General features: G+C 43.1%; 1 protein-coding gene across 1 annotated transcript in view; it reads right to left on the bottom strand.

The window, feature by feature from the left end:
- The window catches only part of SUCLG2 (succinate-CoA ligase GDP-forming subunit beta), a 185,846-nt gene that overhangs the window by 99,750 nt on the left and 73,027 nt on the right, over window positions 1-13,069 (bottom strand). Inside the window, exon 7 of the mRNA XM_069736543.1 lies at window positions 7,893-7,989. Within this exon, the coding sequence (XP_069592644.1) occupies window positions 7,893-7,989 (97 nt within the window). The remainder of the gene's footprint in view (window positions 1-7,892; window positions 7,990-13,069) is intronic.

The raw sequence follows: 13,069 nt of genomic DNA, 5'->3' as shown, positions 1-13,069 counted from the left end.
TTTGGATTTTACGAGAAAACGTTCTTCATTCCTAAGAAGCAATTCATTTTCCTACAAGGATCACAGTTGATTCATCGCCATCCTCATCGCCTCCCAACGCTTTGGGTGCAGAGGAAGCCTTTCAACTACATTGTCGACAAGGTCTGCCACGAGTAACGTCTCGTATTTGATTCTGGAACCAGGAGCTTCTCGGATATCAGCTGACGAACGGATTAACACGTACGGATCGTGGTGAATTGCAGACGCGGCCGACTACATGCATAATGTTAACTCTGCTTGACAGCGTGATGCAAAGGAGACGACGTCTTGTCACTATTTACGCAGCCCGGAAAGACTTTTTCCCCAACTGCTTAGTCATAAGAAGCCAACAGTATATCCCCGACAAGGAAGGAAGTCAAAGCCATTTTGTTCTTTATTCTCTGAACTGAAACCGAGATACAAACGAGGTGCGATCTGACTCAGCCGAGGATAACATCCGTAAAAACACCACCCCATCCCCTCTCCCCATTCAGCCGCCATTTGAGATCTGCCTCCATTATTTTCTAATAGACCTCTCGGGAATTAGATTACACGCCTGCCCTCTCTGAGATGAGCCGATACTATATTTCCAAAAGAACTTCAAAGTTTTTATTTTACTGTGTGTTCTGCTTACCGTGCAAATATCTGATCTAATGCACATGACGCCACGGGTACAAATTCCTATTAAGTTAGGACTACAGCTAAAAAATTGACTTACAATTCCTAAATTGAAAAATAGAGCGAGCGCGGTGCTGCTTTTGGCAGGTTTATAGCGTAACACAGATAAGCGGTAATCCTCGAATCGGAGGAGGATAAAAACCTATTGGTTTTTACTTTAGAATTTAAATCTAATATCTGAGTCGTTACGAAGCCATTTGGCTCGGAAATCACCTGCGTCCAATTTGAAACATTCAGATTTACAAAAGGATTTTATGGGCCTGGAAGCAAACGACGGAGGCAGCTTCAGGATTGTAGGGAAGGTCTCGAAGCACATTATTGCTGATTTTTTGGATTTGCTTTCGAATGACAGAAGGGGAAGAAATGCAAAATGCAGTTTTAAAAAAGTCTCATTGTACTTTATTTTTCCAAAATAATTTAGCTTTTACTTTTAATACCAGAAGAAAGAGTTCTGCACTAGTCATTTCTCATGTCACCACTTCCCCCAAGGGTGCTGTGATTCATTGCCAACACTTGTGAAGATCCCATTCACTGGAATACGGCATTTGTAGAGAACAGAATGCTGCCTGCAGAATGAATCCTATTCACATGTAAGGAACGGATTCACAGCTGCAGAAATTTCAGCAACTAATATGCAGTGTGTGTATTCACCCAAATTCATACAATTAAAAGAAAAATGGCCGTGCGTGAAATTGCCCCATAAACTGATATCCCAGATTACCCAACTACTTCTTATGTTCCTCCCTGTGCAGCCAAAAGAAAGAGGCGGCCCGGAGCAAGAGGCGGCCCGGAGCAAGAGGCGGCCCGGAGCAAGAGGCGGCCCGGAGCAAGAGGCGGCCCGGAGCAAGAGGCGGCCCGGAGCAAGAGGCGGCCCGGAGCAAGAGGCGGCCCGGAGCAAGAGGCGGCCCGGAGCAAGAGGCGGCCCGGAGCAAGAGGCGGCCCGGAGCAAGAGGCGGCCCGGAGCAAGAGGCGGCCCGGAGCAAGAGGCGGCCCGGAACAACCACAAACCACTGGCTAATCTGCGAAGACAAGCTCCATACCGCATTTTGTAATCATGAGATCTACTACTAAACACCTCGTTGCCAATTTATTCATACATTTCTTAGACGAATAACAGAGGAACAACAGTTATGAGAAAAGATGCTCCAGAATTGTTATTTCATAAGCAATTAAATTATTTTACAAAAACAGAAGTGTCAGGAGAAGTAACGAGTCCTCTTTTAAAGGACCCTGGTGTGTTATGAACAGGTAATCCAGAACCACAATGGACCTTGAAGTTCAGAGCACACAAGGTGACCTGACATTTACCAAAAACATAGGACGAGCTCTGAGACGTGGAAACTCTGCTGACCGCAATCCCTAATCCTATCACACCACACTAGAGGTAGCCGTGGATTGCGCCTAACGCTCCCTATGCAACTCGGCACAGCCTGAGAAACTAACTAGCCCTGAAGCTAGAAAAATAAGCCTACCTTGCCTCAGAGAAATTCCCCAAAGGAAAAGGCAGCCCCCCACATATAATGACTGTGAGTAAAGATGAAATACAAACACAGAGATGAAATAGATTTAGCAAAGCGAGGCCCGACTTACTGAATAGACCGAGGATAGGAAAGATAGCTTTGCGGTCAACACAAAAACCTACAAACAACCACGCAGAGGGGCAAAAAGACCCTCCGCACCGACTAACGGTACGGAGGTGCTCCCTCTGCGTCTCAGAGCTTCCAGCAAGCAAGAAAAACCAATATAGCAAGCTGGACAGAAAATATAGCAAACAAAAATAACACAAGCAGAACTTAGCTTATGCAGGATAGAGAGGCCACAGGAACGATCCAGGAGGAAGCAAGACCAATACTAGAACATTGACTGGAGGCCAGGATCAAAGCACCAGGTGGAGTTAAATAGAGCAGCACCTAACGACTTAACCTCATCACCTGAGGAAGGAAACTCAGAAGCCGCAGTACCACTCTCATCCACCAAAGGAAGCTTATAGACAGAACCAGCCGCAGTACCACTCACGACCACAGGAGGGAGCTTGGCCACAGAATTCACAACACTGGTGGTAGTTTATAATCTTGCTTCTCCTTCAATTGTCCGATTCTTGTGTCACTGAAAGAAAACGCTTAATTTGTCGGTATTCACATTTATCAGTGACTGATTTGAGTTATCTCCAACTCCTTTGTGGCCGAATTAAAGATTAATTAATAAACTTAACATATTTTTCCTATGGTGGTTAAAATTAAGCATCTTAATATGCTTTTAATTACCATTAGACAAGCTAGTTATCGCAAGTTTCTGCACATCCTTCACGTCATAGCCCCCCCCCCCCCCCGGTAATTAATTCGTCCCGCTGTAATAATCGTTAGGTGATTTAATTTTGTGCCAGGGTATCATTTAACCCTTTCAGTACAAATTGGGCAAAGTCTTAAGATCTTGTATGTAAAGCTACAGGCGATGGGAGGGATGTGGCTTGAATGAAAGACCTATGGATCTACAATGGGAAACGCATCAAAGAGTGGCACAAGTACGTCCGGAATGTTTGCATTTGCTTCTGTATTTCTAAAGTTCAAGAACTAATCAAGAAAAAAGGTTTACACGGGCAAATTTCAACCCATAAGAAGCACAGATTGGTAATATAACAAGTCGATCCATTAAGGTCTCTTAGCGTTGAGCAAAAAGAGTTGCAATACGCTCACCGTACCACTGGTTTTACCACCTAATGAATGTAATGCAGAACCATTAGTGCGCCTAGAATGAAGACTAGAAGGGTCCGGCTACAGTACATTATGCCACCTCCCAACATAATCCTGGAAGTAGGACTGGGGTGATGTTCCCTTGTGACGGCCACTTCATGGTGTTGCTCACATGGCCTCGTCAAATTTGAAGAATGGCAAGAAGTGATCAATACTGTAGTGCAAGTGAAACTGGACATCGTATAACAAGGATAAAGCATCAAGAAAGCGGTCTACACCATCAGATGGCATTTTCACGACATTGGGCTACAAGCAAGACGTCCAGCTACAGGTGCTACATTGACCTCCCACCACCATTCTCAAAGGCTATCATGATGCAGAGCAAGACAGCAATGGAGGCTGGAATGGAGCTCTATCCTCTTCATCGTCGAGTCCTACTTTTATCTTTTATGAACTGATAGTCTGAGACTGTTCTGGAGACCACTTAGCCAAAGTTTTGAAGAAGTCTTTACAAGGGAAAGTGAAAGTTTTCCAGGAACGTTTTTTTCGACAACGGCAGACTGCGTGGCTTAAAGTGCTCCGATAGCGGCAGCGTCTCCTGACTTGTCTCACATCTGTCACGTCATTGGTCAGCAATTGCCCAAGAAGCTGCCAGCAGAGGATCTTCATGTTCTGCCCAGGAACATTCAGCAGCAGAACTTTCCTCAGACGAACATTAAAAACCTCATTGATAACAGGCAAGCCGGTAAATGTGGTGATATCTGCATGTAGCGCTCATACTCCATACTGAATGTATTGAGATGTTTTGAACCTTTTATTTTCATTTTTTCATCATTTGCTTATCAGTAACATGTCTGTTTATTCTGCGATTTCCATAATTCCAGGACTTTTCCTTCTTAAGTGATGCGATTTCCAAATTGAGCAGCGAATTTGTGTGTTTTGTTGATTACCCCTTTAAGTCTACTCACCAACAGTCATATCAGTATTAAATGCTTTAGTCTATAACGATCGGAGCTGTCAACGTCAGTAAAGGTGTTAAAAATGCTAATTATAGGGGCAAGAAAATGAAGAATACTAAAAAGCCACTTATGGCAATGTATAAAGCACCTAACAGAAAAAGCCAATAGCCGCTCACAAGACATTTATGGACTTCGCTTTTTAATATTCTTGTTTCTTACCCATCTGAGATTACAAATACTTTATGGAAGCCCCTACTACAAATTGGCACTAAAAATAACAGACTCCAAATTGCCGGAAACTCAATGGACTACGTATGAGCCAAGTAGATGCCACTAATGAAAGCCGTATAGCGAACATTTCATTTAATAGCGTTTAATTAGGTGATTTTAAGGTCTGACTTGTGAATCCGAGATTCTCGGTGCCAAAAAACGAGGGCTCGGCAGCAAGTCCCCGGAGAAATGTATGAAATAATGAAAACCTTCCGTTGTTTACTACTGTGCGGAAAAATCACAGCTATAACCAGAAGATTCTTCGACGAGCACGAGCTTTGTTTGGCAGAGAGTCCACAATGAGAGTCTTCAAGAGATACTTGAAGAATATGCGCCTGCATCAACTCAAGGTATTTATGGAAAGCGATCATTTTAGATTGGAAGGGTTTTCTCATGACACGAATGGCTGGCACCTCACTTGGATATCCCACCAGTGAAGGAATGGCAGGTGTCCGACTGCTATAAAACCCTTGCTTACATTTAGCATTTTCTAGCCTCTGGAAAGACCCAAGTAGACTCTGTTGGTGACTTTTCTAACATAGCTGATTTGACTCCAGCTCTGCTTCTCTTTCCCCAAAGTCAACACGGCTGACCAAAGACCACACAAAGCCTCCTGTGAAGTCAACAGGCAAAGGGGTACAACATAAATGGCGCTGGCTATAGAAGCCGGACTCCAAAAAATTGGTCGGTGATGACATCTCGCAATTTTCCGCCGTTTGTTGAATTGAAGAAATCCCCATGGGCAGCAACGCAACATCTAGTCTCTGTGAGAAAATACCGAAGCGCGGGATACCAAAAGAGGGTATAAATCGGCTCCTTAGGATATGAAGTGATACTACAGGAAGGTGATGGACAACGCAACTTTCTAAGGCTACTTTCACTCTTGCGTTGTTTTAGATCCGTCGCAATGCGCTGTGTTGGGAAAAAAAACGCATCCTGCAAATGTGCCTGCAGGATGCCTATTTTTCTCCATAGACTTGTATTGCTGACGGATCGCGACGTTTTGCCATACGTGGATGCGTCGTGTTTTGGCGGACCGTCGTCACGAAAAAACGTTCAATGTAACGTTTTTTTAATACATCGCATCTGCCATGTCCTACCGCGCATGCGCGGCCGGAACTCCGCCCCCTCCTCCCCGGGACTTTACAATGGGCAGCAGATGCATTGAAAAACCGCATCCGCTGCCCACATTGTGCTGAATTTGCACAACGTCCGTTGGTATGTCGCGCCGACGCTTAGCGACGGCCGCGTACCGACGCAAGTGTGAAAGTAGCCTAATATACAGCCTATCTGGATTCTCTCTTGTGGCGTATTTTTTGGACCTGTGTACATTATCACATGCTCCTTTATAGGGATTTTCAAGTGGTGCCTTTTTGGGGAGGATTTTGAAGACTTAAACACTTAAAAAAATCATTTCAAAAGCTTCCATACACAATTTTCTTTAAAAAAAAAAAAACACCAGAAATGGTTTCAAGTTTCTGAAACAGATTCTTGTGACAGGTTTTTTTTTTTCGGAGCTTTTTTGAACAAATGTGCTCAAAAAGTGCTTAAAAAAACTTGGAAATCATCAATGGTGTCCAACAGCCACAACACATGCAAGGATTAGCTGTTAGGCAATCCCTACATGTGTTGCGCCTGTTGAACAGCCGCGGGACATGCAGCCGCAGGGACTCGAAAATATTTTTTGATCACGCCGAAGACCCTGTGTTCTTACCCGAGCATGCTCCGATAAGACCTTATATCCAAGCACGTTCGTTCATCACCAGAGAGAACTCCGATGTTTATATAATAGGGTTAATTAGTGTATGGCATTTACACATAAAAACTATGGCGAAATCCGGAGACAAACCAGTATGTGGCATAAAGACAAAAAAGAAAAAGGGAACAATATAATTTATTTTGTGACATAACTTATGATTTTCCAGGGCAATTTCACTCTGGCCAGAGCCCGCGACTCCTGCATTGTGCGAAGCGCCGTTTAGTTATAAAAGAGTAATACCGTAAGGATTTTTAATCTCCAGAACAAGGCCATTTTCTCCTTAGCATGCTGCCAATTCACCTGGCATTGATTAAGTGGCACCGGTCCGTGCAGACAGAATGATTACTACAGTTTGCACAAAAATTGATTTCAAAACTTTGCAAAGAAAGAAAAAAAAAAAATAGAAAAAAAAGTAAACAAAAAAAATAAAAAGTGTTGTCAAGTGCTCCAGATTGATCCCGGGAGTTGAAAATATGGATCTTCTGTACATTAAAAACTACACATGATGCATCAAGGCTGTGCCGAGCGCTAACCTGACATCACCGACGGTATAAATCGCGGCTGAATGAGCCTCGTGCATCTCATTACCCAGTCACATGAATAAATTGCTTTTTAACGATAAACAGCTCCGAGCTTAGCGGCTTAACGCCTGGATTTTGACGGCTTTTGCTTTAAAAGGGGAAATGTAACATTTTGTCATCACAGGATTGTAAATAACGTCTTCTCCATTTACTTGCAGCGGGTAATACGTGGTGCAAATGATGGGTTGCCGAGATGTCGCACCACTTCGGTAGCTGCTACAGGCAATCTCGCAATTTACTTGTTCTCAAGGACAAAGGGATTTTTAATTTTATTGGTCAATGCTTGTTGACTATTTTACCGGCCACAGCTGCAGGCTAGTGGTGGCCGTGGACCGGTAGCGCTTGCAATCTCCTTTTAATAGAGTGTTCACCTAAAGCCGCCGCTCGATCCGACCAGCGCTAGTGCCACAAGACTCCCCCGATGCTGCACCTCTTGCTTGCAGCATCGGAGACAGCACGGTGCAGGCCAAAGGCGCAACTATGAAAACTGAAGAGGATAGGCTGAAGATGAAACAAAGTTGATCATATCCCATTTACATAAATGCGGACCTGCTGTATAGAGTTGCGCCATTTCTGCTCAGTTGGCTGTTTACATCCGGTCGCTGCTGGAGCAAAAACAGTCGACTGGAGGGAATAGTTACGAAAGGGGGAAGAAAAAAATGAAGCGTTCAAAAATTAAAAATTGCTTGGTCAGGAATGGGCTATGTAAATCTGTAAGTAAGAAACACTTTGCTTCCATATGAACGTGGACTCGTACGAGTGCCCTTGTGCCAGGCAGTGAAAAATCGTGCAAAATACCAGGATCGCCTTGCAAATGTACTTGACACTTCTTTCTTTACACGAGAGCAAAAATGAAAAACAAACAAATGGAGGGCAGAGTGCTATAATCGAGCACAAAGTGAGGAGGAAAACACAAAACTATTATATATTCTATTACCTTGTCCTTCCGGAGTTTCGCCGAAGGGATTCACTTCTACCTGGGTGGCATCGACTTTCAGGAAAAGCTGGTAAAGTCTCTTAATCTGATCGGCGGCCTGCGATTCATTAAAAACAACACAATTATAATGCGGAGGTCGGTGCAGAAGACAACGAGCATTACAGGAAAAATTACATTCTTCTGTCATAAATCGGGTAGAAAGTCAAATGATATCTAAGAAGGTAACGGAATAACGAGCAGTCATGCGAATTTCCAAACCGCAGTAAATTATATATTCGTACTGGTGCCCCAACTCCAACTGGAGATATCGGCCCCTATTTCAGCACGTTACCAAATTGGTGCATTAAGGAGCTGGCTGACTGCTCATTTCAATGGCTAAGCCAGCCTCCTCCTCTGTCAGCACTAATAGAGAGAAAACAGCGGGGTTAGCTACTGAACTAAGCGGCCAGCCAGCCCCCTTCACGCACCGCTCTTCGACACTGGAAGCAAAACTGGAGAAATCCCAGGAAGGAGCGGCTGCCAGACCATAGGACCGCATTAAATTAAGTTACATAATTTGTTTACAGGGGATATTCGCTACTAGATAACAAAAGGACACATGGTGGTCTTAAAAGTAAAAATACATTCCCACCTACGGGACCCCTGTCATTTTTACACCTTGCTGGTTTCCTCACCTTCTCTTCCGGTGGGGGAAGTCATGACTTCCGTAGCCAATCAGTGGCAACTAATTAGCTGCAGCAGCGACATACAGATCAGAGGAGACTGTTGCTTTCAGCTCGGGCTAAACATTACCGCTGCCACTAATCGGTGAGCACTGATTGGCTGCAGCAGTCAGGTCAAAGTAGGAGATTAGGGAGAGTTCCTGGACAGACTGGCATGTGCACCAAAAGCCATTTTGTCTTAGGCAGCAAGTTTTTCTCGAGGCAGATATGCTTTAGTTTTTAGACTCTGCACCCAGACCAGAGGGTTTCACCACAAGTCCGAGGATGCTACAATCAGGAATATTAGGGGGTCTCATGATCACCGTATCTCTCTCAGAGAATACTGAGGTCGCACAAGGTGCTTGGCTCAATTTTCTTTTTTTTTTTTTGTTCTATGACATTACCCACAGTTTTCATTTATTTTCTTCCTGTGTCTGATAAAAACTAAAAGAAATGCTGCAGAAAAGAAGAAGAACAGGCTTCCATTCCTCCTGGAATGTCTGTAATAAAACTTAATGGCATTTTATATAATGGTGGAGGGAGTTGCTTTAGATGCCGGGCTAAAAAGCCATTTAGCAGTCATAACAAGAGGTTTGGTCTAGAGGCTGGTGCCAAAGGGGGTTGTAAACGGTAAAGGAATAAAAGGCTCGGATAGGATGCGGCCGGTTGCCAGCATTTCCACAATGCTCCCTTTTTTTTTTTTTTGTAAGTGCAAATACATTTTGAGAGAAAATTGGACACTCGACCAGCTGTCAATCAAAACCAGAGCTGCAAAAGTAGTCTGATTTGGCCAGCAGATTCGGAGAGCAGAAGTCCTTCCATGTTTCCGCAGCTTCGGTGGTTTTGGGCAGATGACTGGCATGTCAGTACATGTTGGGATTTCCTGCTCTGAGGGAGTTAAAGCTGCTCCATTCAGTGTTTGGATACAGAGTTAATCACATGGATGATGAAGGGTAAGGCCAAATTCACATGTCCATACAACAGGTATCATCCTCGGCTCATGATTCTTCACTTGATCGTGATTAGACCGGGTTTTGCCCAGATGATGTTGAGGGACAGAAGTATCCTGCCTTCTGATTTCATCAGCTGATCCTTTTCTTCTACGGGGCGAAGACACAACCAGAGAAGTCAAGTATCGGTTCTTGGAGAACAAAAGAAGCGCTCAGTTGAGCATTCCAGTGCATGGAAAAGTCAGGAGAGAGCGCCAAAGGCCGAATGATCCATTGTGAATGGAGGCCCTTATTCAGCCCAAATTGTATTTATAGGGATCTACAGTACAGACAAAAAGTTTGGACACATCTTCTCATTTAAAAGGTTTTTCCGTATTTTCATGACTATGAAAATTGTACATTCACACTGAAGGCATCAAAATTATGAATTAACATGTGGAAATATATACTTAACAAAAAAGTGTGAAACAACTGAAATTATGTCTTATATTCTAGGTTCTTCAAAGTAGCCACCTTTTGCTTTGATGTCTGCTTTGCACACTCTTGGCATTCTCTTGATGAGCTTCAAGAGGTAGTCACTTGTTGGCCCTTCTGCCTTCACTCTGCGGTCCAGCTCACCACAAACCATCTTGATTGGGTTCAGGTCTGGTGACTGTGGAGGCCAGGTCATCTGGCATAGCACCCCATCACTCTACTTCTTGGTCAAATAGCCCTTATACAGCCTGGAGGTGTGTTTGGGGTCATTGTCCTGTTGAAAAATAAATGATGGTCCAACTAAACGCAAACCGGATGGAATAGCTTGCTGCTGCAAGATGCTGTGGTAGCCATGCTGGTTCAGTATGCCTTCAATTTTGAATAAATCCCCAACAGTGTCACCAGCAAAGCCCCCCCACACCATCACACCTCCTCCTCCATGCTTCACGGTGGGAACCAGGCATGTAGAGTCCATCCGTTCACCTTTTCTGCGTCGCACAAAGACACGGTGGTTGGAACCAAAGATCTCAAATTTGGACTCATCAGACCAAAGCACAGATTTCCACTGGTCTAATGTCCATTCCTTGTGTTCTTTAGCCCAAACAAGTCTCTTCTGCTTGTTGCCTGTCCTTAGCAGTGGTTTCCTAGCAGCTATTTTACCATGAAGGCCTGCGGCACAAAGTCTCCTCTTAACAGTTGTTGTAGAGATGCGTCTGCTGCTAGAACTCTGTGTGGCATTGACCTGGTCTCTAATCTGAGCTGCTGTTAACCTGCGATTTCTGAGGCTGGTGACTCGGATAAACTTATCCTCAGAAGCAGAGGTGACTCTTGGTCTTCCTTTCCTGGGGCGGTCCTCATTTGAGCCAGTTTCTTTGTAGCGTTTGATGGTTTTTGCCATTGCACTTGGAGACACTTTCAAACTTTTCCCAATTTTTCTGACGGACTGAGCTTCATTTCTTAAAGTAATGACGGCCACTCGTTTTTCTTTGCTTAGCTGCTTTTTTCTTGCCATAATACAAATTCTAACAGTCTATTCAGTAGGACTATCAGCTGTGTATCCATCAGACTTCTGCAAAACACAACTGATGGTCCCAACCCCATTTATAAGGCAAGAAATCCCACTTATTAAACCTGACAGGGCACACCTGTGAAGTGAAAACCATTCCCGGTGACTACCTCTTGAAGCTCATCAAGAGAATGTCAAGAGTGTGCAAAGCAGTCATCAAAGCAAAAGATGGCTACTTTGAAGAACCTAGAATATAAGACATATTTTCAGTTGTTTCACACTTTTTTGTTAAGTATATAATTCCACATGTGTTAATTCATAGTTTTGATGTCTTCAGTGTGAATATACAACTTTCATAGTCATGAAAATACAGAAAAATCTTTAAATGAGAAGGTGTGTCCAAACCTTTGGTCTGTACTGTATGTAAATGGAGATGAGAGCTACATGACCGATGATGACTGCAAGGAAGTCGCAGACTGCTATTCTCCAATGTGCTCCACGACATTCCTATATTCTCTATGATCCAGTGACAGACCAGCTACTTTATAAGCAGAGGACAATCTACGTAGGCTGGAGATACATGGCCACACTGGCCGCAACACAACCACATTCACTCACCATATGATGCAACGTAGCAGCGGCCAAGTATCCCCAGCTTTATTCATACACTATTTTACTTCCTTAGATCCCATCTCATCAGATTGGCCTTTTGGATATAATTTACATGTTTTCTCGTGGAACATCATTTTAAATTTTTTGTTAAAATACCATTCTAGAGTCTTTATTATAAATGTAACATAAGGAACTATTGCTTAAATCAGATTAATATGTTAAATCTATATTTTTTTTACATTTTTTTCATGATTTTTCTATTCATTCTATATAAAGGAAAATCAGAAATCAACAAATTCCACACTGATTACTAGTCCCAATACTAAATTCCCACTTCCTCTTCTGTAGAGAAGATTTTTTAGCAGTGAGATTAAAATATACCGTATTACAATAATAACATCTCTATACAGTAGATAACACAGGATCCACCATTCACAATAGCTGATGTCACAGCTCACCTCCTCCTATACAATGAATGATAACATCTCTATATACAGTAGATAACACAGGATCCACCATTCACAATAGGTGATGTCACAGCTCACCTCCTCCTCCTGTACAATGACTGATAACATCTATATATACAGAAGAGAACATACAATCTCCTATCAGATGTCGTCCTTGGTGGGCTTCGAACCTATATAAATACATATTGTAAAAAATTGACATAAAAACCTGATTTGATTGGAGATCATTCTGATGGCACGTTCTCTTTAACCTTTCTAGCTGAGAACCGTTGCTTGATAAAAATGTACAAAAAAATGCCCATCAGATGAGTCTTGTTTTATTCAGCTGGGAGAATATCAGTTCTTCAAATAAGTACAGTAATATTTCAGAATATTGCGCCTGAAGAAGCAGAAAATCTGTAATAATCCATAATACAAGTACTCCGGGTCTTTAAAACATAAATAATGATAGATCTACAGCAGACGAGATCAAATAAACCTGGCGCGGCTTAGTTATAGGCAGTGCACAGTGTATATATTAAATCACGTTTAAGATGAGCAATGCGTGTTGTCAGGATACTGATACTCGGCTGCTTATGAACAATGAAATTTCTATTCGTAGTCCCAGAGCGGAAAAAAAAAGAAAAATGCCACACACAAATAAAACCAAACACACACAGAAGGAGGAAAAAAAAACAAAAAAAAAAAAACGTGTCCATCGGGTCTGGGGAAGCAGGGACGCAGCGGTGGCAGATGTATCCATCCCCTGGAATTTGTCATCCAACTGCTCCATGATTTCAATTATTTAAGGTTGACTTGTTGGGTGTAATAATACTTATGTTGTTGATGTGCTGTGGTGTAAGGACTCTCTTGGTGTGAGATAACGGCCCTTGGTAGGAGCCCGGGCTCCCAGCTAGGCTGCTTCATTATAAAACTGTACGGCACGATAACGCAGCTGGGATGGAGAATACTCGCAGCCCAAGTGGCA

This window comes from Ranitomeya imitator, chromosome 8 (genome assembly GCF_032444005.1).
Source record: "Ranitomeya imitator isolate aRanImi1 chromosome 8, aRanImi1.pri, whole genome shotgun sequence".
Taxonomy (NCBI): Eukaryota; Metazoa; Chordata; class Amphibia; order Anura; family Dendrobatidae; genus Ranitomeya; species Ranitomeya imitator.
The sequence above is the reverse complement of the archived record's forward strand: the minus strand, read 5'-3'. Positions and strand labels throughout refer to the sequence as shown.